The 24571-nt window shown below is 42.2% G+C and overlaps 1 protein-coding gene and 1 long non-coding RNA gene across 5 annotated transcripts in view; one reads left to right on the forward strand and one right to left on the reverse strand.

Annotated features, from left to right (window-relative positions):
• The window catches only part of LOC128626053 (uncharacterized), a 47509-nt gene extending 44505 nt beyond the window's left edge, over positions 1-3004 (forward strand). The window contains exons 4-5 of the long non-coding RNA XR_008389928.1: positions 286-475; positions 1773-3004. This is a non-coding gene — a long non-coding RNA (uncharacterized LOC128626053). The remainder of the gene's footprint in view (positions 1-285; positions 476-1772) is intronic.
• Positions 1-24571, reverse strand: part of PCSK5 (proprotein convertase subtilisin/kexin type 5) — a 419085-nt gene that overhangs the window by 145404 nt on the left and 249110 nt on the right. For all 4 annotated transcript variants that reach the window (XM_053656428.1, XM_053656427.1, XM_053656429.1 and 1 more), the window contains 4 exons: positions 22871-23007; positions 8930-9073; positions 4770-4872; positions 2982-3175 (listed from right to left, as the gene is read on the reverse strand). In XM_053656428.1, coding sequence (XP_053512403.1) covers positions 2982-3175; positions 4770-4872; positions 8930-9073; positions 22871-23007 — 578 coding nt within the window. The remainder of the gene's footprint in view (positions 1-2981; positions 3176-4769; positions 4873-8929; positions 9074-22870; positions 23008-24571) is intronic.

A 24571-nucleotide genomic window follows, 5' to 3' on the forward strand; every position in this document is an offset into this window, starting at 1 on the left:
AAAAAAAAAAAAAAGTAACGAGGTTATTATAAAATCATTTGGTACATTGGATTCTATAAAATTTTGGGAAGCTATTTTAGTGTTTGCTAATAATGTCTACTGTAGTACACATGGCCCTGGGCAGACACAGCAGGAAAAGCCCCACAGTCAACACTGACAATCGCTCCTCAGCAATCAAATGCAGGTGGGAACTGCAGCAGGGGCAGTGCTCAGGCAGGGGAACTGCGCCCACTTCATTCTTAGTTGAATAGTTTATTGGCTATTCCCATTCTCTCTCCCAAGCAGGGTTTCCTAACCTCTGCCAATGAAAATCCCACCGATGAAGGCGGGGCAGTGCTGCTGTGTCAGGGATGAGAAGCAATGCCTGTGGCTGTGGAAAGGAATGACAGGCCCCCCCATCCTGCCCCGCACTCACGGCTGGGGACCCCTCCGAGGAGCTCTGCTGTAAAAGGAGACCCACATTTAAGAATGCACGGTAAGGGTTACTTCTTGCATTGTCTAGAATAGTGTCTTGTCTTTATAGTGGCTGGGAAATATATGTAAGTATTATATTTCAGTAATATCTGTATTCTGGAGATAGCAATGTATTTGACTGAACAAATATATTGTGAATACTGGCTTTCCTGTGTAATACCAAACACGCCCCCCCGGCCCCCCATTAGGGAAAAACTGGAGAATGCATGATTGCTTTGTGGTGAAAAATGGTGATTTGTTCTAAGTAAGGCCTTTTACCTTAGGTGAAATTTTTCTGGAGAGTTGATACCTTCTCTGAGATATAAGTACATTATAACCACATGTATGTATAGAACTGACTATTCATAGGCTTCTCCTCTTATCTGTACTCAAAATGTTGGGGTTCTCCAGGTTCCACAGAGAAACACCGCTTTAACGATCTCTGTAAGGACCTCCTGGAGGTCCAGCTTCTTTCTCAAGCCTGACCTCTCGACATGAAATATTAAGTCATTCACAACCTTCTGGTAATTACCACATGCCCCATCCCACCCTGCACTGTATCACTGAGGATACTGAACAGGGCATGGGACCTGGACTTGTGCTCTGCTTTTAGGATTTCCTGTGGGCAAGTTCAGGGTCTTTCCTTTTTCCACTTATGAAATATTAAGTGCATATTAGAATAATGCCTGCATCTCAGCTTGTCTTGCAGACTTAATGAAATTATTCAAGGGAACTGTATGAAACTTAAAGCACTGTAAATGTGTTAGCAGTAATTGTTAGGAACCACGATCACATGTGATTACTAAGCTCTATGTGAGTGGGCAACTGAAAGATGAAGCTGTCACAAAAGTTACACTGGAGAGAGATGCACAGCCCACTCTTATCAGCAAAGTAACTGAACAGCTGTCCTTAGTTATCACCCTGCCAGGTTCTGGAAGAACTGACTCATCTGGATCCTGTCATATACCGTCTAGAACAAAATTTCTTTTTCAAAGTTTAGACTCCTTAGTAGCATCTGACCCCCACCCCCCCCAAATTTCTGTGGATCTCTTATTCCCTCTCCACACTCCCACTTTCTCCATCAAGTCATAGCTCATGTTCCAAAGTCTAGAAACAAGAAGCACTGCAGGGGAATTCCCACCACTGCTCCGAATGCTAAGCTCACACAGCTTAACCCCATCTACCACAGAGAAACGTCTGCCCTTGAATCAAGGGAGAATTTGACTTGTTAAAAAGCCAGGGTATTCACTTCGGTATTCATGCCTGATTTTTAAATACACAATTCTTATGGCTTTACACTTGGGTTTTTTCTTTTGTAGGTTGTGCAGAAACGTGACATTTTACTGTCATCGTGTGCCATGGTTTGATCTTTTGTTCAGACAAATGACCGAGAATTCTGAAATACAACAAAATTCTGCAGCCCTTTTCAGAGGCGTACCAGAGTGCTAACAGACAGGCATTCCCAAGGACTATTTGATTTTCTAAAGAGCGTCCTTTTCTCTGTTTAGTAATGATGGTTAATTAGTCCGCAAACTGTGAAGTACATGTTAAAGATTTTTCTTTGGTAAACTTGTAAATGCTATATGTTCATTTGAAAAAAGAACCCCAAAATTCTAGTACTGATTGCCACATTGGAAATTATTTGCTTACAACTCAGCAAATGGATTTCATTTTGCCTTCCCCAGTGGACTAAATACCTGATAGTCTCTGAACCCATTTGTTACCTTGCAGGTTCCCTCACTGGTGGGTTAAGTAAGTGTTTGGCATGCGTCCATTCTACATTTACATGAAGGTCGTATTTTCAAACTCTTTGAAAAGCAGACTTGGATGGCACACTGGCCGGGTTCCTTTGGTTAGTGTGCAGAATAGAACAGGCCTGGTTGCTGCCTTCTGAAAGCCTGCTTGGAAGGGTGGGAACTTGGTTTCAGGAGGGTCTCCACCAACCTAACAGATAAGAGTGGCTCCTGATGCCTAAACCGTTTGTGTCAACAGCACGGTTTACACCGCACACCTGCTTTCTTTCCAGGAGTCCAGGGTTTTGGTAAGGGCTGGGCACAGGGTGCCTTCGTGACCACACCACGGTAACGGCCACGGGCACTGAGTCCCTGTGGAGGCTCCCTGCGGACTACATTTCACATATGGTCACAGACTGTCACTGGGGAAAGTCCCCTGCAGGGAGAAGTCTTAGAAACTCAGGTCTAGTTTCCAATGGACTTTGTCCTGTGAGCCTTTTCCTGTAGTTAATCATAACCGAATACGCAAGCACAACTATATGGTGAGTCCTAGCAAGTCAATAAATCTGGAAAAGGGCTTCAAGACACCCAGACAGAGTTAGCGACAGGCCTTTTTACATGCACTCTTTTTTACAAAACAATTCTAAATTGTTCTTTAAAAAATTTTTTTGACTAGATCCGGGTTGATGTCCAGCAAGGCGTAGATTTCATGGAGGAAGAATAGTCCTCCCCAGGTCACTCAAATGAAAACCTTCCATCTGTTCCCTAAAACCCAGACATTTGAAATCAACTCACTTGTGTCCTGATACGATCCGTCAGGGCAGTGAGTAACACAGCTGTTGGTTTCCTCGTTCAGGAAGTACCCGTGTTTACAGGACAGGCACTGGTCCCCGTGGCTGCCGAAGCAGGCCTCGCAGTTGGGAGCGCACTTCCTGCACCGCTTCTTGTCGGCGTGGTAGTGGCCAGAGGGGCAGCTGGAGACACAGATCCTGTGTGGTGGCACAAGGGAAAGAAGGGCGGCGTCACCCGCGACCCAGTCTTCAGCATTCTCTTGTAGTAGTGCTGAACACCTCAGTCCCCAAACCCTTTCTAAACAGGATGGTAACACCACAGGTGAATGGCCAAATTCTGTCGGTTAACGCTTCTTCCTGTGCAGGGTGCTGAGGCAGCAACGCAGTTACGAATACCAAGCCCACCAACTAAGGTGTGTCTCAATCCAAACCACTTTCCAGTTCAGTTCTACCTTTTTAAAGGGGACAATGGTTAGAGATTGAATCTCAAGGGAAAGTAGTGAGAACCATTATTTTATGCAAAAAGGTCACTAATAAGGGGTTACTTCTGTTTTTGTGTGCTTGGTGGTAGTGGTTATATGCTGTTGTCTAAATATAAATATATTTGAATTTCTGTTTATGATAAACGAAGTTATTTTTTCAAAGTTTATTCATTTAACAAATATTTACTAAGTACCAATTAAATGGCAGGCATTTTGCTAGTAAGTCGAGGAGACAATAGAGGTGCTGAGTAGCCAAGGGCCTCTGCTTTAAGGAATTTAAATTCCAGCAGGGATGTAAACAGGACTTGGAACATGCCTGTGTCTGTCCGGGTGGCTGGAGTATGAAGCCACCACAAGCCAGCTCCCTACAGTGAGTTTTCACCTGAAGGAGGGAGGAGGTGGCAGGGGTGTGAGTCACAGCTGGACAGCATGGCCCCTAACGGGACAGTCACTGTGTCATGGCCCTACCTGTAGACAGGCATTGCACAGCTTGAGGCAGAAGCCAGGGGCACAGGGTCAGACTAGGTCAGTCTCAGTGCCCAGAGCAGGAAAGTGAGGAGGAGCAGGGAAGACTAACACCTTTGCACATTGAGGCCGGCACCTGGGAGAATGTGGGGAAGCATCCGTTTGGCCCACACGCTGCATTGCCACAAAGGGAAAAAGCAGCGCCCGTCAAACATCAGCAGGGTGGAACAGAATGGAGGGGAAGACCTGGTACTTGTGTACCTAGTCCCTCCCCACCATCCTTCCAAATGTGAGAAAAGACACTGGCAGGTTTCACAGCATGTGTGTATTACGTTCTGTCGGGGCAGCGCTGACTCATGGCCACCCTGTGAATGAGCGATGTCTACAGCGTCCTGTCCTCAGCAGCCCTGTGCAGCTCCTGTGGACCCCTGCCTATGACTTCCTTTATGGCTGCAGTCCATCTCCTACGTGGTCTTCCTCTTTTCCTGCTGCTTTCTATTTCTCTTCCCAGCATTTGTCTTTTCCCCAGTATTTATCTTTTCCTAAGAACTGAGCCTCTTCACGAGGTACCCAAAGGAGGACAGCTTTGCCTCCAGTGATATTTCAGGCTTAATTTGCTCGAGGACCCACTGTTCACCTTCCTGGTGGTGCAGGGAACCTGTAGAACTCTCCCCCAGTGCCATAGATCAAATGAATGGATTCTTTTCCCCAGATATGTAATTTTTACACACACTCTCAGTGCTCTTAGGGCCTGGTGGGGGGAACGTCGGAATGCCTGGCCCGCAGTGACCCTGCGGGAACTCCTGGGGTCTGCTGTGGGGGGTGTGACTTGGCCTCCCTCTTACCTCGTGTTGTTTTTCAGCTTGTAGTAGTAGTGCAAACAGTCATTGCAGTGGTCAGGTCCTGGCCCATCACAGCCGACCTCACTGCACTCAGGATCACAGGGACCTTTACAAAAGAAATGAGAACAACACTTAGAAGAATGATTTTAAATAGGTTGGCTTTACCTTGAATTTGGAATAAGATTTTTTTCTTATGCAGGGAGAGTTTCTTTGAGATGGAGGAATAATGTTCACCGTGGCTATAAGCTCTGAGTCAAACTCCTGACTTTTGGGGGGAAAACCTCAATTACCGAAGTATCAAGAATATAAATCTGAGTCATAGCCTGGTCCTCAGAGCACATATGGCTGCCTTGTGGGAGATAACAGATATTTCAGAATTCAACTGAACAATGCCACTGTAGTAAAGAAGAAGAAAACAACGGCAGTTAAACATGCATAATGATAAAAATGTTGGATTTATGGAAAAACGAGAAGTTGAGCTGTTGACAGAAAAGAAAAAGAAAGTTATTATTCAATGCTTGGACCAGATTGCCTGTCTGTTCCAAGGTCATTAAAGCCACTGAATACCTCTGAGATACTGTAGCCAGCAAGAAACAGCATTATGGCATGAGCTGTTCAGCATCCAGTCTTGGATTACAAAGCAGGTACTTCAGGCACAGATAATAGATTTAAAATTGTATCCTATCCACAGGCCAACAGGCAACTCAACAAAAGAACACTACACATAAATTTCAAAAGTGTGATCAAGCTTAAAGAATTCCAGACCTGGGAAGAAGATTCCTAATCTCTCTTGTTACATATTCTTTGGTATAGAACTAGAGAGAATGCGTAGTTAGAAAATAGTTCCAGAAAGATGGAACTATTTGGTGATTGATGAAAAGCTTTCTAATGACAGGAGAGTTATAGACATTTTGCTCTATTGAACTAGCTCCCCTTTTCCTTGTTCTTCATACTTTGGGACATTTGGCCTCATAATCTTCAAGTCCTTTCCCATAGAAAATTCATAGGACTTTAACTAGCAATAAACATATTGCATGAAATGTACAAACAGTATGTCAGAAATGTTTTCAACCACACTTATTTTCATCAAAGGGACTGACTGTTGAAACTTGGTCTCCTTTAGTCATTATGGGACTATGTTCTACAATTACTGAGTTATGAGAACATGAAATAGTAAAACAGGGGGGAGAATGACTCAGAGAAAAATCTAGTAGTCAACACCCTCATTTTACAGGTGAAAGAACAGATTTCCCAAGTGTTACAACGGCTTTCCCAGCTAGAAGCATTGGGGCCAACATCCAACCTGATGTTTGGTCCTGGTCTCTTACTTAGAGAAAATCATCTACTAGAGATGAGTCGTTTTGAAGTGCTGTGAACTTGAGATATATTTCTGATTAACTGTAAGAGTCATTTGATGGATTATCTCTATTCTTCCAAAAGCTTAAAATGGATCTCTAAACTGAATTCTATAGCTAGTACCACGAGGGACAGTTTAGCTGTCTGCTGTGGAAGGCGGAAGTTCAGCCAGCTCTGGGTGCCCCAGTCCCTGGCACTCGATGGCACAGCACAGGCATCGGTTACAGCAATGCCATCTGTGCCTCCAGACAGCCCGACCTCTTTATCAAGGTAACAGCACAGCTCCAGAGGCCAGGGTCATGAGTAGCCTTAAAATTTCACCAGGGATTTCTAGAATTAACTCCCCTGCTCCCCCCAAAACACTTGTTCATATGTGCCAAAGGGCTCTGTGTGGTTAGTTCGCATGCTGTGCTGTTTCTTTTAGAATTTTAAACTGTCCCAGATGTCAATTAGCATTTTAGTTGCAGGGTAATATTGGAATAATTGTTTTTATTCTCTCATCTGACAAGTGCCAAAGTGGACATTCTGAAGATGCAATGAGAAAAACCACAAAGATTTATAACTGTTCAGAATTTTAACATTACCAAAATTTGAAATGGAAGCACATCCCATAAGGCACAGGGTAATAGGTTACTATAAGCTCCATTTATGTTTTTGGATGTACTTTCTCCTGTCAGAGAAGATAAAATGAATATGAACAGTAGTATTACAAGCTGTAAGCAAAATAAAACAAACTCTGGTACAATCTAGCTCTGTCTGGTTAGTTCAATTGTACTGAATGATCCGAGATCATTATTGATTCTGGGATACCACCTATTTAAAACAGAAGGAACTACATCCATATGTAAGATATTCTGTTAAGGTGCTTCGCAAAGTACATTTAGCTTCAGTATCTAGAAAAAGAATTTGAGACAGCTGCAGGAAAGATATATTTATCCTCTAAAGGTATATGAAACTTCTGTTTACATCGTTTCTGCATTAGAAGAAGTTTTTTTCATTAAGTGTTATGTATCATATCCCAGGAGGATCGAATGCTCCTGCACTGGTAGCCAGCACGACAAGAGAAGAGTCAGAACTACATTGGGAAGGAGAATAAAAACTGCAGATACTATGGCTGCAGTACCTCAACTGTCGCAGAAAATAAACTCAAACCTATAAATTAGTAAGAGTTCAGCAAAATGGTCATACAGATAGAAAATATGGAATATTTTCCACTACAATAGCAATGAGACCAAAAATAGGAATAACACTAACAAGAAAAATACTATATAAAATTAAAAGATTTCATTAAAATGGGGCATGGGCTATGTTTTGGATGAAAAGAGTGTATATTGTAATTCTTCCATTACATTGCATGTAAATTCAAATTAAATTCCAGTGGGATTTATAAAGGGGAACTTAAGAATGTCTGTGCAAACAAGCAGCACATGTTCAATAGGACATTAAATATGTATCATGAAATGAGAAACTAAGACAGTGTGGGTACTACTGGTCTAAGAATTATCAGACTGATAAATCAGAAAACGTGGTGCCAGAAGAGACCCTGGTGTGAGAATTTAACTGTATTGATATAAAGGAAAGGTCCTAAACTAAACTACTAAAAAAGGAAAGTAACTCAGTGATGTTAGTCTGTTTATAAAATACAGAACTTCATTTTACACTACATATCATAAACCAAAGTTCTAGATGAATGGCTCAACATAAAAATTGAGATTACAAAAAAAATGCACGTGAATATTTAGTTGATTTTAAAGGATAAAACTTCAGTTAAAATCATGTTATTATCTGAAAATATAAATCCTGCCCTCCAATTTTCTATCAATATGACCATTTTTCTGTTAAAACATAACACAAAACAAAAACCAAATTTCAGAAATAAGTGATAACTGAGAAAATGTTTTCAGCATTTATGAGAGGCAATAACATGCACGTAATTCTAATAAGTAGCTAAGAAAACTGCTGCCACTTTGAATAGAATGGGCAAAAGACAGTTGTACATAATTCACAGGAGAACTAGGTTACTGGAACTGCAGCGAAATGGTGTATCAGGAAACCAGTTCCCCACAGTCTAGCTGAAACAAACAAGAGTTAGGTTCCTATAGCATCTTGTCAACGCTCTATAATAAGTGAAATATATTGGAGGACCTGCTGAACAGAGAAAAAAATGTTTGTATTTACCAGCAATCAAAGCTACAAAAATATGAAAATATTCTTTTTTCTTTCTACTCAGTGCTGGTAGGAATGAGTGCATTAAAGACTCACATCTGGTGACAGTGTAGGCGGCCCATCTCTGACTGGAAAGTGATGTGACAAAACTTATCCAAGCCCTAAAACTGATTAATTCCTTGGAAGCAGTAATTCTCAGAACAGAACTCTAGTCTAAAAAATTAAAGATATCGAGAAAGACTGATAAATAATGATAATCAGACAAACCTTGTTTAAACTAACATAAAACTCTAGGGAAACTATACATCCCGAGTTATGGATTAAATATTAATTACAGCACAATCATAGGATAGACAATGACGCTGTCTTTTACATATGTGTCCTGAGGATATTTGACAACAGGGAGATATGCTCTTAATATTTTAAGGGAAAAAAAGGATATGAAAGCTCTACATACAGTGTGGTTTAGCTTTGAAGAAAAACATGGATATTTGAATATATGAATATGCATACACAAATATTTGGAGGGACAGAACAGAGGAAGAACATACATCGGAATATGGGGACAAGTTTATCTCTGCATGGTGGGATGACGCATGGATGTTCCTTCCCTAGTCTGCCCCTGCTGGCAGCCAGCTCACCTGCGTAATCCTCTGCACCGTAGTCATCGGTGGGGTCTTCGACGCGGCTGTAGCGGACACGCTCCACTTTAGGAAACTCGTTGGTGGGTGAGTAGGGCTGCACAGAGGTGCCGTACAGTACCAGAGACCATTCTTTCAGTTTCCCTGGAGAAGCAAGAGTGAAACCACGGCATGAGCAAAACATGCACTTGTTAGCCTTATAATTTCCTTAATTCCTTTTCACCTAAGCAGCAGCATTGGTAGAAGATTTGTGGGAAACAGAGTCACATGGATCATTACATCAGGTACAGGGCTAGAAACACACATTTCCCTGTTTGATGAGTTTACTGTTTAATCTACGCCCTGTGCATTTACTGAGCACCCACTACAGGCTAGGTCTTGATTTAATGAGCCTTTAGAGGTAGACTAAGAACAAAACACACCTCAGATTACTGGGCTGAATTTCGAATTATGGATATTTAAAAGAATCCCAGAATTTCACAGGGAGCTTTGTTTTTCTTGTTATCAAGGTCTTATTTGAATTAAATTTTTTGGTATTATCTGATTTATCAATAAAAATACCAAAAAAAACCCCCAAAAAACCCCAACAAATAACCTATTGGTACTTGGTTCCATGACTTCTGAAGCAGTCATTCAATCTCAAGAATATATCACTATTGATATTATCCTACAGACCTGTGCTGTTCAATGACAGCCACCAGACACCATGGCTATTTAAATTTAAATGAACTGAAACAGGAAAATTCAGTTTCCCAGTCACACTCACTACATTTCAAGTGCTCAAGACCCAGATGTAGTGAGTGGCCGCCACAATGCACAGCACGGATGCAGGCCACTCCCAACACTGCAGCATGTCCTGCTGAACAGTTGTGACACAACAGTTTCTGGTCAAGGGTGCTTCGACCCATGACACAGGTGTTTGACCTCGTTTGGATGGTATGGTCACAAGGAACACTGTGCTTTAGTTTAGTCCCTACTTATTCATTTCTCAGATTTATCAAATTAAAGTCTTTAATGCAACAAACAAACAAAACCCAAAACAAACTACTCCAGGCCATTAAGCTTAATGAGATTCACATAATGAAGAATCAACCATAAGCAAAAGTTGATTTAAAAAACCATTAAAAACATAGATGCTGGCAGAAGGAACTTCCCTTAGGACCGTCCTCACAGTGGCCTGGTACAGAGAACACAGGTGTGGTTCAGTGTCAGGGCTCTGCCGCAGCAGGACAGTGGTGAGCCTCGGGGCTCCCCTAATTCCGCTCTCATCGTCTGCATCACCATCTCACTGATGCTTACCATTTTAAGTACTTACTATTTGCTAAGTTTTATCCCATTGTTCACAACAACTGGGAGGTAGGTACCTGCACTCCCAATATAGTTGCTGTAAATAATGATGAGGAACTAAAAACCCCTTTTCCCCACAACCTTTCCAACATTTGTTGTTTGTTGCTTTGTTTATGATAGCCATCCTGACTGGTGTAAAGTGGTATCTCATTGTGGTTTTAATTTGCATCTCTCTGATAGCTATTGATATTGAGCATCTCTTCATGTAAATGAATGGATCAAAAAATTGTGGTACATATACACAATGGAATTCTATGCTGCAGAGAGAAAGAAGGAGCTACTACCTTTTGCAACAACATGGATGGAACTGGAAAGCATTATGCTGAGTGAAATAGGCCAGGTGCTGAAAGACAAATACCATATGATCTCACCTTTAACAGGAAGCTAAACAACAAAACAAACAAGCAAGCAGAAAAAAAACAAAATAAAGGCACTGCAATAGAGAACAAGGGGACAGTGACTAGAGGGGAGAGGAGAGGGAAGTTAAGGGGAAAAAGGGGGAGGGATTTGGAGGAACAAATAGGAAGGACACAGGGATGAGAACTAAGGGGGGTGGGAAATGAGAGGGAGGTGGGGAGCAAGGGGCGGGGGAGGCTGGGATGGGGAAAATAGACAAAAAACTGTACTTGAAAAATAACTAAATAAAATTAATTAAAAAATAATGAGGAAGCTGAGACACAGAAGTTGATCACCTTGCTAAGGGTAGTAAGAGGACAGACTGACATTAAAGCCCATTGGGGACTCCAGTTTATGATGGCAATGTACAAATCTTGACCTATGTCCCCTCAGACACACCAAATTGACAGCTACACATGGAATAATTTCCTATGAAAGAAACCTCAGAACTAGCCAAGTGGCCCCTAAACTTCAGACAAACAAGAAAAAACCCATATCCACATAGGTAGGAGAGGCTGAGATTCAATCTCACCATAAACCTCACCTGTGGTGAGGCGAGAAAATCTGTAGGGGATTCAAAACCCTAAGCTTTTCCCCGAGGAACGAAAGATTTAAAAACCTCATTGGCCATTCCACCTTTTAAGACCAGCGCTTGAGAGATGAGCCCCACAAAGTATCTGGCTTTGAAAGTGAATAGACTCCTGTACATGACTCCCATAAGGTTACAGTAAACTGAGAAGCAGCTCTTAAGGGTTCCAGCTGACTCCCCATGCCAGGGCCTACCACAGAGGCAGCGACTGGAAAGCACCTAGACTTTCTGTGAAAGCTTTCTCATCTTAAAGCACCTCTTGAGGGGCAGGCATCTCATTTAACACACAGCTAGAGGCCTCCCAAAATCATCTCCGAAGTTGGAGGCCAGCAGAACCCATGTTTGCGTTCTCCCTCTGTCTCTCTCAAGCTCACTGGTGTTTTTAAGAAGGGACTTTACACTCTTGTCTGGCACTGAAATACTTGTGGCTTCCACCCAGGGGACACCTCCAGGTCGCCAGGCTCTAGTGGCCACCAGGGCTTACACTTACATGTCCCCTAGGACTATAAACAGAACTGACAAGTCTTTTGTTAGACTCGCTAAGGAGAAATGAGAGAGAAATCAAGTAAGTAAAATAAGAAATAAAAGAGGAAATGCTGTACCAAAAAATTTTGCAAAGGATCATAAAAGACTACTACAAACAACTATATGCCAACAAATTAGATAACAAAAGAAGTGGATACACTCCTGGAAACATACACCATGCCAAGACTGAATCATTAAGAAACAGAATTTCTGACTGACCAGTTACTGGTGGTGAGATTGAATCAACAATCAAAAATCTTCTAACAAAGTCCAGGACCAAATGGCTTCACTGGTAAATCCTATCGAACATTTAAAGAAACATTAATACCAGTCCTCCTTAAACAATTCCCCCAAAACAGCAAAGGGAAGGGAGGGAACATCTCGAAGCTCACTTTATGAGGCCGACATTACCTTGATCCCCAAATCAGACAAGAGCAGCGGCAAGAAAAGAAGATTACAGGCTAATATTCCTAATAGAGATGCAAAATCCTCCACAAAATCATTAGTAATCCCAAATCAACAACATTAAAAGGATCATGATTGAGTGGGATTTATTCCAGGGATGCCAGGATGATTCAACATCTGCAAATCAGTGTCATCTACCACCTTAACCAAATGAAGAAGAAAAATCATGATTACTTCAATAGATGCAGACAGAGCAGTTGACAAAAGTTAACATCTACTTTTGATGAAAACTCTCAATAAAGTAAATATAGAGCGAATGTACCTCAACATAATAGGAGGCCATATGACAGCTAACATCATACTCAATGGTAAATAACTAAAAGCTTTCCCTTTAAGATTAGGAACAGAGTGAGGATGTCCACACTTGCAACTTTTAGTCAACATAGAACTGGAAGTCCTAGCCAGAGCAGTTAGTAAAAAAAAATAAATAAAATAAATAAATAAATAAATAAATAAATAAATAAATAAATAAAAGATATCAAACTCAAAAAGGAAAAAGTAAAACTGTCACTATTTGCAGATGACACGATATATACAGGGGTGGGCAAAAATAAGTTTACAGTTGTGAGTACATGAACCACGGAGTTAGTTCTTTTTGAATCCGCACCAGAGGATATGCTTATTGATTTTAGAGAGAGGAGGTGGGAAGGAGAGAGACACTGATGTGAGAGAGAAGCATCCACTGGTTGCCTCTTGTATGTGCCCTGACCAGGGAATGAACTCACAATCTAGGTATGTGCCTTGATGGGGAATCAAACCCTTGACCTTCTGGTTTACAGGACAACACTCCAACCAACTGAGCCATACCACACAGGGGTAGAATTATTCTGGTATTATTACTTATTAATTAATTGCTTTCCATACAAACTATAAACTTACTTTCTGTACCCATGAATATAAAACACTACAGATTCCACCAAAAGACGTATAGAACTAATCAACAAATTCAGTAAAGTTGCAGGATACAAAATAAACACACGGAGAAAATCTGTTGCTGAGTTAGCTAACTTGCCCAGGCTCCTTGGAGTACCAGTTCTGTGTGCCCACCTCCCAGCCTCTGTTTCCTTCACTCACAGTGGCTCTCAGAGAGTAGCACAAGGAGGGACCGCTTGGTTTCTATGATGGTACTCATGGCTAATGAGCTGCTAAGTCTTGCTGCAGAGGGAACTAGATTGGCACACAGGTGAGTAGATAGAAGACAGATGTAGATGTAAATATATAGATGGTATACAAATAATTGTCCACCCAATGATGCAAAGTGGCAGGCTTCTCCCCACCCTAGTTTGAGGGACATTTGTCCTGTTTTTTGTAGTAGACTGACTTACTGATTTAACATCCCTGGGGTGGGGTGGGGGAGGGCATTAAGAGCTCAATTAGCCCTGTGCAGAGCTAGCAATGTGATTTTCACAGAAGTGGTCCACATGACTCTTACTGTGATTGAGTCTTTATCTGAAGGCCCTTTTAACCTGACAAATCACTTAACCCCCAAAAAGAGGGCAGCACAGAAATGAGCAACAATTCTGTTGCTACCATATATTGTCACTAGTCAACAGTGAAATGGAAATGAAAACCACAATGTGATATCACCTGACCCATTAGAATGACTGTTAGCAAAAAGACAAGAAATAACAAGTGTTGGCAAAGATGTGGAGAAAAAGGGAATCCTTGTTCATTGTTGGTTGGAATGGAAATTGGTGCAACCACTATGGAAAACAGTGTGGAGGTTCCTCAAAAAATTAAAAATAGAACTACTATATGGTCCAGCAATTCCACTTTTGGGTATTTATCCAAAAAAAATTAAAATACTAAATAAAAAAGATATGTACACTCTCATGTTCATTGCAGCATTATTTACAATAGCCAAAACATGGAAGTGACCTAAGTTTCCACTGAAATATGAATAAATTAGCTGTGGGATATATATATACACACACACACACACACACACACATGGTCCCTAATCATATATATAATGTAACATATATTATATGTATGTACATACACACACACATATACTCATGGTGGAATATTACTCAGCCACAAAAAGGAAACCTTGCCATTTGTGACAGCATGGATGGACTTCAAGGGCATTCTGCTAAGAGAAATAAGTTAGATAGAGAAAGACAAAGACCCAATGATCTCACTTATATGTGGAATTAAAAAAAACAACAACACACACACACATAAGATGCTCACAGACACAGAGAACTGGTTGCTGGTTGCCAGAAGCAAGGAATAGGGGGTGGGGGAACTTGGTGAAGGGGGTCAAAGGCACAGCATCCAGTGACAGTAGTAAGTCATGGAAGTGTAATGTATAGCACGGTGACTAAGTTAATAATCCTGTATTTCATGTTCTGAAGTTGCTAAAAGAATACACTTTAAAAGTCCTTAACACATGAAACAATGTTTCCACTGTGAGGTGATGGATGTTAACTAGACTGATTGTGTTGATTGCTTTTGAATTTATACAAATCTTGAATCATTATGTTGTTCTTCTGAAACTAATGGGTTACATGTCAGTTATGTCTCAAAACTACATTCTGAATCCAAATCCTGTGTTTTTGAGCCATTCAATAATGCTGCCTTCCTGTTCATTTCCAGGAGATTAGGACCCTGACGTTTAAAACTCAACAGATGTTATTTTGTGCCACACAGTTTTCTGACATTTGCACTGGACCAGCACATGGGTGTGCACGTGGTTTGCCCTCTGCCAGCTTTTCTTTGGACTCACTTGTTAGTGACTCTTCTTTTCAGAATCTGGATGCCATTCGATCACAGAATTCCAAATGGTAGGCATTAAGTAGAAATGAAATGACTGCCTACAACTGATGACTTATCTCACCGCCTGTAGGAAGCCAGGCAAAAGAGAACCCCTTTTCCCTATAGCATCTCTCCAGTGTATACATGGGGCATGGAACAGAAGGACATCACAGGAAATTCAGTCCATCAATCACCCTAAGGCCCGGTTCATTTAATTTAAAATTATTTTAATTCTAAACATTTACCCTGGTTAGTGCTTTGAAGAGTGATGCCTCAGAATTGATGACTTCCCTTTCTGCCATTTCTGAAGTGCCCTGTAAGTACACCGAGGATACCCTTGCTGGGCAACCCATCTCTTTCTTTTTCACTTACTGTGTGATTTTATCTCCTTTGAACCTCAGCCACAAGTTACATCAGAGACTTCCATGTTTGGGCTGTCATTCTTGTCTGCCCTACCACTTATTTTCCCTTTATATTTTACTGATTATGCTACTGCAGTTGTCCTCATTTTCCTCCCTTTCCCCCCTCCACCCAGCACCCCTCACTTCCTCAGGCAATCCCCCACCATAGTTCAAGTCCGTGGGTCATGTGTATAAGTTCTTTGCCTACACCAGTTCCAATACTGTACTTTACACCCCCAGGACTATTCTGTAACTACCTATTTGTACTTCTTAACACCTTCACCTTCTCCCATTCCCCCATACCTCCCCTGTCTAGCAACCATCAAAATGCTCTCCATATCCATGATTCTGTCTCTGTTCTTGTTTGCTTAGTTTGTTTTTTAGATTTGATTGTTGATAGAATATATTTTTTGCCATTTTATTGTTCATAGTTTTGATCTTCTTTTTGTTAAACAAGTCCCTTTAACAATTCATATAATAATGGTTTGGTGATGATGAACTCCTTTAGTTTTTTCTTGCTTGGGAAGCTCTTTATCAGCCCTTCAAAGATATAGAAATGATATCTTTGCTGGGTAGAGCAATCTGGGCTGTAAGTTCCTGCTTGTCATGACTTTGAATATTTCTTGCCAGTCTCTTCTAGCCTGCAAGGTTTCCTTTGAGAAATCAGCTGACAGTCTTATGGGAACTCCCTTGTAGGTAGCTAACTTCTTTTCTCTGTCTGCTTTTAAGACTCTCTCTTCATCTTTAACCTTTGGCATTTTAATTATGATGTGTCTTGCATTGGGCTTCTTTACATCCATCTTGTTGGGGACTCCGTGCTTCCAGGACTTGCATGTCTCTTTTATTCATCAAATTAGGGAAGTTTTCTTTCACTATTTTTAAAAATAGATTTCCAATTTCTTGCTTTTTCTCTTCTCCTTCTGGCACTACTATGAAGGAAATGTTCGACATCTTGAAGTTATCCCAGAGGCTGCTTATACTATTATCATTTTTTGATTCTTTTTCCCCTTCTTGTTCTGATTGGTTGTTTTTTGGTTTCTTATGTTCCAAATCATTGATTTGATACTCGGTTTCATCCATTCTACTGTTGTTGCCCTGTAAACTATTCTTTATTTCAATTAGTGAATCCTTCATTTCTGACTGGATCTTTTTTATGTTTCTGAGGTCCTAAGTTCCTTGAGCATCCTTATAACCAGTGTTTTGAGCTCTGCATCTGATACATTGCTTATCTCCATTTCATTTAGCTCTTTTTTGGGAGTTGTGATCTGTTCTTTCATTTGGGCCATGTTTGTCACCTAATTTTGGTGGCCTCCTGTGTTAATATGTATTAGGCAGAGCTGCTTTGACTCTGCGTCTAGGTAGCATAGCCTAAAATAGGTAGATGTTTTGTAGGGCCCAGTGGCACAGCCTCCCTTATCACTCAAGCTCGGGACTAGAGGTTCACCCTTTGTGTGGGCTGAGTATACCCTCTTCTTGTAGTTGAGCCTTGGTTGCTGTTGGCAGATCAATGGGAGGGAATTACCCAGGCCAGTCAGCTGCAAGGACTGGCTGTGACCTGACCATAAACTACTGACCTCAGTGGAGGATCAGCCGTGCAGGGGCAGGGTGGTAATGCTCTGAGGAGGTCTGTAGCTGTCTGCTGGGTGTGTGGGCACTTGGGTTTCCTGGGTGGTAGAGGCCAAGGTCAGCACCCACCTGTGTTTTGCCCAGGGCCACCCTGCCTGAGCTATAAAGCAATCTGAGATGGCTGCTACTTGTGCTGGGCTTGGAGACTTGAAGCCAACCTGTGAATCTGGGCTGGCTGCTGCTAGCGTTGGGCCTAGGGGCTCACTGAGGCCTGCTATTGCTTGTTGGATAGGATTTAGGAAGCTGTGAAGCATGAGCTAAGACCAACCATTCATATGGAAAAGCAGCTTGCATGGGCCCCTAAGTTGGGTGGGACAGAGTTTCTGGGGATCTCCAAGGTAGGTCAAACAGTATTAGCCAGGTTGCTGGAATCTCAGATATGGCGCTAGCTTACATGCTGTGTGGGGTGAAGGTTTAGAAAAGAGACAGTGGCTTGCCTAGATGCCAGCTACTTCACTTCCTCTCTGTATGTCACTGGTGCCTTTCAAGCTGCTACCCCAGTGCCGGAGTTCAGAAGGAGTGAATCTGAGTAGGTGAGTCCATGTTTGGGTTAAGAGGAATTGCTTGGGGCTCCAGAAGTTTTTTCCACTGACTCAATTCTCACTGGTTTTTGCAGCCAGAAGTTGTGGGGACTTATCTTCCTGTCACTGAAACCTTGGGCTGCAGGGCCTGGTATGGGGCTGGGACTCCTCGCTCCTGAGAGATCCCTCCTGAATTTTATTTACCACGTGTGGGTGTGGGACCAGCCAGTTCTGCCTCTGTGCTTCTCCTACCAGTCTGGATGGTTTCTTTAATTCCATAGTTGTCAGACTTCCATTCAACTTGATTTTGTAGTTGTCAGACTCCCATTCAACTCGATTTCAGTTCTGAGCGACAGCTGTTCTATATTTTAGATGTAATTTTGATGTGGTTGTGCAAAGAGGTGAGCCATGCCTGCTTATGCCACCATCTTGACCACCCTCACCACTTTTTCCATTTGATAAATTCTATAGGAGATCCTGAAATTGGTACTGCAACTTCATGTTAATAAATAGCTATATAAATACAGAATGAGAAAAATTCATTCTATTTGCTAACCTAAAAACAATCTTTCCAAGACAGAAAACCTGAGATAGGTTCAATGTGCATGCTGGAGATGGGCTCAACCCAGATGCTCTTAAACTAAACTCTTATGCAACAAAACAAAATTTTGCTCCAAAAATCTTTAATTTGCATTTTAATAATATATAAGTGGGAAGAAATAATAAGCAATTATAAATTCAGTTTGGAGCTAGGAACCACTCACTATACATGGGAATGATTTTACCATTTACTTGGGATAGAAAATTCTATATCTCTAACTGAGTATCTAGTAGCTTAATAAGAAGTCACACATTAACCAGAGAGAAAAATCTTGCATAAAACTGGACATCATAGAAATGATAGAAATGTTTGCTCATGTACCTATATGCACACTAGAAAAGCTAAAGTCCCTTTTTCAAAGTTGTGATGAATCCTAAACAAAAAGGCTCATCGAAGGAAGAACACCCAGAGGTCATGTGTTTCTTTTTTTTAAAATATATTTTATTGATTATGCTATTATAGTTGTCCCATTTTCCCCCTTCACACCCTCTCCCACCCACATTCCTCCCCTTTAGTTCATGTCCATGTGTCATAAGTTCTTTAGCTTCTACATTTCCCATACTATTCTTGCCCTCCCTCCTGTCTATTTTCTACCTACCATCCATGCTACTTATTCTCTGTACCTTCTCCCCTTCTCTCCTCCTCCCACTCCCCTGTTGCTAACCCTCCACGTGATCTCCATTTCTGTGGTTCTGTTCCTGTTCTAGTTGTTTGCTTAGTTTGTTTTTGTTATAGGTGTGGTTGTTAATAACTGAGTTTGCTGTCACTTTACTGTTCACGTTTTTGGTCTTTCTCTTAGATAAGTCCCTTTAACATTTCATATAAGAAGGGTTTGGTGGTGATGAACACCTTGAACTTGACCTTATCCGAGAAGCACTTTATCTGTCCTTCCATTCTAAATAAAAGCTTTGCTGGATAGAGAAATCTTGGATGTAGGTTCTTGCCTTTCATGAGTGGAATATTTCTTTCCAGCCCCTTCTTGCCTGCAAGGTCTCTTTTGAGAAATCCGCTGACAGTCTGATGGGGACTCCTTTGTAGGTGACTGTCCCCTTATCTCTTGCTGCTTCTAGAACTCTCTCCTTCATTCTAATCTTGGGTAATGTAATTATGATGTGTCTTGGTATGTTCCTCCCCGGGTCCAACTTCCTTGGGACTCTCTGAGCTTCCTGGATTTCCTGGAAGTCTACTTCCTTTGCCAGATTGGGGAAGTTCTCCTTTATTATTTGTCCCAATAAGTTTTCCAGTTATTGCTATTCCTCTTCCCCTTCTGGTACCCCTATAATTCAGATGTTGAAATGTTTAAATATGTCCTGAAGGTTCCTAAGCCTCTCCTCATTGTTTTGAATTCTTGTTTCTTCATTCTTTTCTGTTTAGTTCTTTCTTTTCTTTCTTCTGGTTCACTCCACTGTTTGAGTTCCAATTTTCTTCCCATCACTCTTGGTTCTCTGTGCATTTTCCTTCATTTCACTTAGTGTAACCTTCATTTTTGCATCTAATTTGTGACCAAAGTCAACCAGTTCTGTGAGCATCCTGATCCCCAGTGCTTTGAACTGTGCATCTGGTAAGTTGGCTATCTCCTTGTTGCTTAGTTGTATTTGCTGTGGAGCTTTGATCTGTTCTTCCATTTGGGCCATTTTTTTTTGTCTTGTCCCACCTGTTATGTAGTGAGGGGTGGAGCCTTAGGTGTTCACCAGGGCAGGGCAACCCAGTGGCTGGGTTGTGACGCTGTATGTGGGGGGTGGGCTTAGAGAGGGAACAGTGGTGCTTGCTCTGCTCTCTGTTGGATTTCAGTCCTTTCTGTTGCTTCACCCAGGCAAACTGGGCCTTTCTGGTGCTGATTCCCATATGGGTGGGTTTGTGTGCATTCTAGGACCCTGTGAGTCTCTTCCACAAACTCTCCTATGAGGCTGGGAGTCTCTCCCTGTGCCTCAACCCCCACAGGTGTTTTCAATCAGTGTTTTGAGGCTTTATTTCCTGGCGCTGGGACCCTGGGTTGCACAGTCTGTCTCGCTTCCCAGTGTCTCCTGGTTTATCTTCACGTGAATGTGGGACCGACCAGTCAGCCAAGCTGCCTTGCATGCAGTGCCTCACTTCACAATCGCCGCTGGGTCTGCCTGTTGCCACCCTGTCCCTGGGCTCTACCAGCCACCACCTTTGTGCCCAGGGTCCCCCTGCTGCTGTCTTGCACACCGGGGTGCCTTATGCACCTGGTGCCACCAATTTTTATGCCTTGACCCCTCTCCGCCTGGCTGACCAAATCCGTCCCATCTACCGGTCTGGATAAATGTGTCTATTTTATCTCCTTGGTTGTCCACCTTCTGTCAGTTCTGGTTATTATTTTGTTTCTAAATTGTTGTCGTCCTTATTTTGGTTGTGTGAGGTGGCACAGTGTGTCTACCTACACCTCCGTCTTGGCTGGAAGTCACATGTGTCTATTAAAGCCTCCTCACCCCAGGCCAGTCATAATACTAGAGCATCTCTCTCTGGCATAAAAGAACATCTCTAAAATGACTGCTGATGACTGGGGTTAAACGTGAACAATTACAGCGGTATAAGGAGTGGCCCATGCTGTGGAACAGACCATCTAGGTGTTCTGGGCTACTGCAGTGGGCTTTCAATACAGGGAGTCAGAGTAAATTGGATAGAGTCTGAACTCCTTGAGGCAGAGAGATTTCTATTCATAGCCCCTGACCCTTGCACAGAGATGTCAGGTCAGTCAGGAGTGTGTCCCCAGAGTAGCCTGCTCTTGCAGGGAGGAGCTTTTTATCACTGACATTCTGTAGAATTGCTGGTTCTTGGTGATAATAAAGAGCAGAGTCACTTTTAGTTGGTTTTATAACTGTCCTAAACTCTTAACAGAGAGCGCACCCCTTATGTCCATACCCTAGGCCGCACCACCCAATCCCCTTTGGTACACAACTGCCACATTGTGACAGTGTTTACTTCTCTGGGATCTGTGGCCACATAAAAGCCCAGTAGTGACCCCTGCTGAAGGATCAACTAGGAGCAGCCCTCTGGTTAGGGCAGCACAACCCAGTCACCACACTGCCATTGCCCCAAGATGACCTTGTGCATCTATCTCCACAGCAAGGGCAAAGAGCATGGCCTGGAAACAGGAGAGGAGGGGGCCAGGTCCTGGGGACTAAGTACGTGATGAAGAAGTGAAAGTGTCTAGCTACCAGCATGTAGCTTATCTGAATGTTTTCTGTCAGCCCTGCCTTGTTGACAAATGTTTGATCTTGGAGAAAACCTTGGCAACCATTATATTCAGGCTGCATGCTGGAGATGGGCTCCACCCAGATGCTCTTACCCAAAACTCTTATGCCGTTAACTGTGACCTTGCCACCATGCTGGTTGCTACCTCTTTGATTGTGGGACCACTGTGACAGCACAGATGACCTACAGCACAGATTTAGGGAAAAGAGGTGGCGAAACAATGTGATAAAAAATGGATCTTGCCCCAGTTGGGTGGCTCAGTTGGTTGGAGCACCATCCCATACACCAAAAAGTTGGAGGTTCGATCCGTGGTCAGGGCACATGCCTAGGTTGTGGGTTTGATCCCTTGTTGGGCTGTGTACTAGAGGCAACTGATCAATGTTTCTCTCTCAAATCAAAAAATCAATAAACATATCCTTGGGTGAGGATTAAAAAAATGGATCTCTCAGAATGAGTAACTGACTGGTAGATGAAAGTCTGGTGGATGGATGCTTGTGTTCACCTGTGTTCCTACTCCCTGCATAGCCCACTGTACCTGAATGGTACACACCCTTTCAGTTAATCACAGAATGTGCTGGTTCATTTATTCTGCCATCAGGAAAGGGCTAGAATTGGATGTCAGTCCTAAAGTCACTCTGAGGCCTGATTCTTCTGCAGATGGGTTGGACAGAGCACTGAGAAGCATGAATTTTTCAGACAATCAAATATGTGCCCACAGTTCGGTGGGGAGCCGCGTTAGTTATTAAACAGAGTGTTTGTACTGAGCACAGTACTCCTCAGGGCTCCATCACAGGCAATATAGGCCGCTGCAAAAAACTGTTCGGTCCTGTACCCGATGCTGCATTTGTATGCCCCACCCCCTGCACCACTTTAAAGTTAGAAGTAAGCTTCCATGAAGAGGGAAACAGGACACATGCAGCTACGAGATTCTGAGACCACCTGAAAGGACCTTTGTGAACATCTAATTTCCATGTTTTTTTTTTAACATATCAAGAAAGTTTTCTTTTCCCTTAGTTCTGGGTTCATGTTGGGCAGAATACCATCATTCATTTTCTTAAGTGGTAAACAGTGTAGCTGGCACAGGCCTGCACTGAAACTTGAACGCAGAATAAACTCAGAAAAAAAGATAACTAAGGAAACGTGTCTCCTCCTATGACCAGGCAGTTTAACCCACTGAAGGTGGACAAGACTGGCTTGTTTATGGACAGAGAAAGTAAGGGAAGCTGGTTAGAGATATGGATCCTCTATTCTGAAACAGCAATCAATAACAGTCATGTTTTATCCTGTACTTATGTAAATATTTGTTCTTTATTTCTTATCTTCAAATGATTACCTCTGAAATCATCTTGAGAACTGGAATACATTCAAGCAACTCGAACCACAGGATCACATGAGAAAGAATGATGTTAACATATGAGTGTGAAATACTCCTTGGCTAAAAGATACTCAATTTTTCCCATGCAGCTAACCAAAGTATAGAAAGGAAACGCTCACCTGGAGTCTTGAAGTTCCTTAGCTGAGAGGGAGTGTCATAGACTTCAAGGATCCAGTCACCGGCGGCTCGCTCTCCCCAGCAATGGATGGTCATGAACTCCCAGTTTTTAAATCCTTCCATGGAGTGATCAAAAAGCCTTCGAGAGAACCATAAAACATCATCGTATCTGTTGTTTAAAACCCAGTGAGTGTCAAAGTCAAGACCACGATCAATGATCTTTTCAAATCCATCCGCATATCCAGTTCAACACTGGAGGATGTAGTCATCCTGGACATCACTGATTCGTAGATCCAAACCTGTATCCCTGCTTGTTCTCCCATAGGGAACCAGGCTGGGGGCAGGCCACGCACTAGCAAATCTACAAGGCACAAGCATTGGGGAATCAGGGAAACTAGGGTAAGACTTCACCCACAAGATAGATTGTCCCACGCATTGAACATGTGGTGCACCTGGAACTCCATACACTGCCGATGGGAGTTCGGAATGGTACCGCTGCTCTAGCAGACAGCCTGTGGGTTCCTACCCTACAACTCAATAATCCCCCTTCTAGATATTTACCCAAGAGATGTGACGACATATGTCCATGCAAAAGACACCACGTGAATGTTCACAGCAGCTCTATTCCTGATGGTCAAAACTGTTTACGACTCAAATGTCCTTCAGTGGGTGAATGGGTAAATTATGGTACATTCATACTGAAATACTACCCTGTAATGAACTTGTAATACTATGAATGAATTTCAAAAGCACCAGGTGAGTGAAAGAAGTCAGACACAAAAAACTAAAATCTAAAAAAGCTAGAGAAACAGAAACAGATCAGTGGTTGTCAGGACCTGGGAGGGAAGTGGGAAGGCTATGGTGGAAGTTTTAGGGGTGACGGAATGGCTTCCTATCTTGAAAGTAATGATGTGTAGTTGTACAACCATATAGATACATTAGAACTCAGTGAATTGGTCGCATTAAAGAGAAGGGGAGGAGACTGGTCAAGGAACATGTATGAATGACCCACAGACATGGACAACAGTGTGGGGACTGACTACAGGAGCAGGGGCTGGGCTGAGCAGAGGACAGCAAAGGGGGAAAATTAGGACAATTATAATAGAAATATTTTTAAAAAGTGAATTGTATTATATGCAAATCATACCTCAATAAAAAGACTGCCCGCTAATCTCATCCAGTTCAGGGAGTGATGCCTCAAACTCTTCTAGCCCTTCCAATGATTTTTCTAAGTTTTTAATTCCCTACGTGGAATCACCACCTACCTAAAATAACTAGAATTATTTCTGTTTCCTGTGATGTAAATCCTGTGAATACAAAATAATGAGGAAAACAAGGAAACAGAATCCCATCAAGATTAGCTATATCAATAATGGATAAAACCAGCACTTGAAGAAATTGGCCTGTTATTTATGTAGGCACATCATGTACATTTGACCACCTGAAGATATAGCCAAAAAACTCCTGGAGAGATGGGACGGGCTGGAAACTAAAAGGCCAAGTGGCAGATTTTTAAAAAGAACTTTTCTTTTTAAAATTATGTGCCTCAATTATTTTTATCAAAAAAATAATGAAATAAGAAAAATAATTTGAGAGCCAGAGAGGCAAACAAAGAGGGAAGATATGTTCAGCATTGTTTTAGGAGCGACCACGTCCAGCCACTTCCATGGGAACAGAGGCAGAGGTCGTGGCCAGTGGATGCT

Source organism: Artibeus jamaicensis, unplaced genomic scaffold (genome assembly GCF_021234435.1).
Source record: "Artibeus jamaicensis isolate MK-2021 breed Jamaican fruit bat unplaced genomic scaffold, CSHL_Jam_final scaffold_1964, whole genome shotgun sequence".
NCBI classification, from domain to species: domain Eukaryota; kingdom Metazoa; phylum Chordata; class Mammalia; order Chiroptera; family Phyllostomidae; genus Artibeus; species Artibeus jamaicensis.